At 56.7% G+C, this 1,761-nt stretch overlaps 1 protein-coding gene across 1 annotated transcript in view; it reads left to right on the forward strand.

The window, feature by feature from the left end:
• LOC101622625 overlaps positions 1 to 1,719 on the forward strand; it is a gene marked incomplete at its 3' end in the record, with an annotated part of 92,268 nt that extends 90,549 nt beyond the window's left edge. The window contains exons 12-14 of the mRNA XM_012734381.1: positions 161 to 388; positions 731 to 757; positions 1,693 to 1,719. Of these exons, the coding sequence (XP_012589835.1) occupies positions 161 to 388; positions 731 to 757; positions 1,693 to 1,719 (282 nt within the window). The remainder of the gene's footprint in view (positions 1 to 160; positions 389 to 730; positions 758 to 1,692) is intronic.
• Between the last annotated feature and the right edge of the window lie 42 nt (positions 1,720 to 1,761).

Consider the following 1,761-nt stretch of genomic DNA (forward strand, 5'->3'; position numbering starts at 1 on the left):
TGGGCCAGGAGAAGGCCATGACCATTGTCCTTCCAGGTCAGCGCTGCTCCCCTCCCCTTCCCACTCCCTGCAGGGCCAGAGGGAGGGTCTGGCACCCCCAGGAAACTGGGCTGGGGGTTCCTGGGTTCCTGATGGCGTGTCTGTGGGTGTCTTTCTGCAGAGCCCTTCTTTCCCCGGGTCTCCCCCTGGCAGTCGGCTGTCCTGGTAAGCCTGCCCTTGCTGCTGCTCCTGCTCCTGGGGTCTGCCTACTGCACCTGGAGAGAACATTCTAGAATGATGCGAGAACTGGGAGAGCTGCGGGAGCTACAGTGGCTGAGGATTTGTGGGTTTCTGCGCTTTGATATAGAGAACGACAGACAGATCATGGAGGAGGCCCTGAAGGACACAAGTGAGGCTGGACAGTGGCCAGGTTGGGGAGTGGGTGGGTGGGGCTAGGAGGGACAAGCGTATGTCTGAGCAGATCCAGAGACATCAGACTAGGTGACGAGGATCCCAGAGAGGACAGAGGAGACTGAGCTAATCCAGTCTCTAGTTGGAATTTCTAGGACACAGAATAGGTTTTCTTCCTATTGGTTGAGTTTATGTTTTGTTTTTTTTTTGTTGTTGTTGTTGACTCTTTCAGCTGAGCTCCCGGCAATGCTAGGTAAGCTCCGTCTCCCTCCTGATCTCTGTGTCCCCTCATCGCAGACATTCTGGTCCTTAGCTCACCTGTCTCCTGGTTGCCTTTCAGCCCAGAGGAAGGCTGCTTACCTGGCTGGTGAGTGATGCCACAGGGGCCCTAGGTCTCTGTCCCCCTAAGCTCAGGGTCCCTCCCCTTGTCAGTCTAAGCTCAGACACATGGCTCCTTCCCTGGGGTGGGAGTGGGAGCTGGTGGGAGCAGTAACCTGTTCCATGAACTCTCCCAGTCTGGGTGCTCTTTCCCACCCACTGTTTGAGATCTGTGTAGGCTGGTGACCCCTGGGGTCTCCTGCACTCTAGTATCATCCAGGCCTGCCCCTCCCACCATCTGCTGGCTTTCTGGACTGTAATATGTCTACTTCTGGGTCAGCACCTGGAAGCAACAGCTGCTCTAAGGGTTTATAAATCCGTTCAGACTGTGACCTCCTGCCCCTCTCCCCAAACCCCACCCAAGGGGAGTCTGTTCTCCCTGCTTCTGAAGATGCTGATCAGTAGTGATGGGGGGTGGTGACCTTGCATGGGCAGGGCTGGGAGACTTTCCATCTCCCAGAGAGCGTTTATTCATCTGAGAAAGGCAGGCCCCTCTCCCCTGGAGCTGGTGTGGTGTCCATGCTGTGTTTTGATTTCATCTTCCTTTTAATTTCCTAGGAAATACTGAATATGATACTTATGGACTAATATATACATTAAAAATACATCTGCCCATTTACTGTTTCTGATCCTGTGCAGCAACACTGAGTAGCGGGTGAAGCAGGAGCGTTGCAGGCTGAGGGCCCAGAGCCGCCCAGCCTGGCCCAAGCCCCCAGCAGCAGGCAGGGCGGGTCACTGTGTCCTGCCCGCTCCTGAGCTGAGCCAGGATCCCTACCACCCCTGAATCTGCACAGGGCAGGATGTCATGACCCTCAGCCTCTCCCCTCCCCCAAGAGAGTCTCTCCTGCCAAACAGGGGGAGCCCAGGCCCGGGGACCCCATGCCAGGTGGCTGTGCTGAGTCTCCCCTGTGTGTTCCCTTCCAGGCTGGAGGAAGGCCCAGCTGTACGCAGGTGAGTTCCTCAGGTCCTGGGGTCCTGGGGCTCCCCCAGCCT

Source organism: Condylura cristata, unplaced genomic scaffold, assembly GCF_000260355.1.
Source record: "Condylura cristata isolate star-nosed mole 26May11 unplaced genomic scaffold, ConCri1.0 scaffold00055, whole genome shotgun sequence".
Classification (NCBI taxonomy): Eukaryota; Metazoa; Chordata; class Mammalia; order Eulipotyphla; family Talpidae; genus Condylura; species Condylura cristata.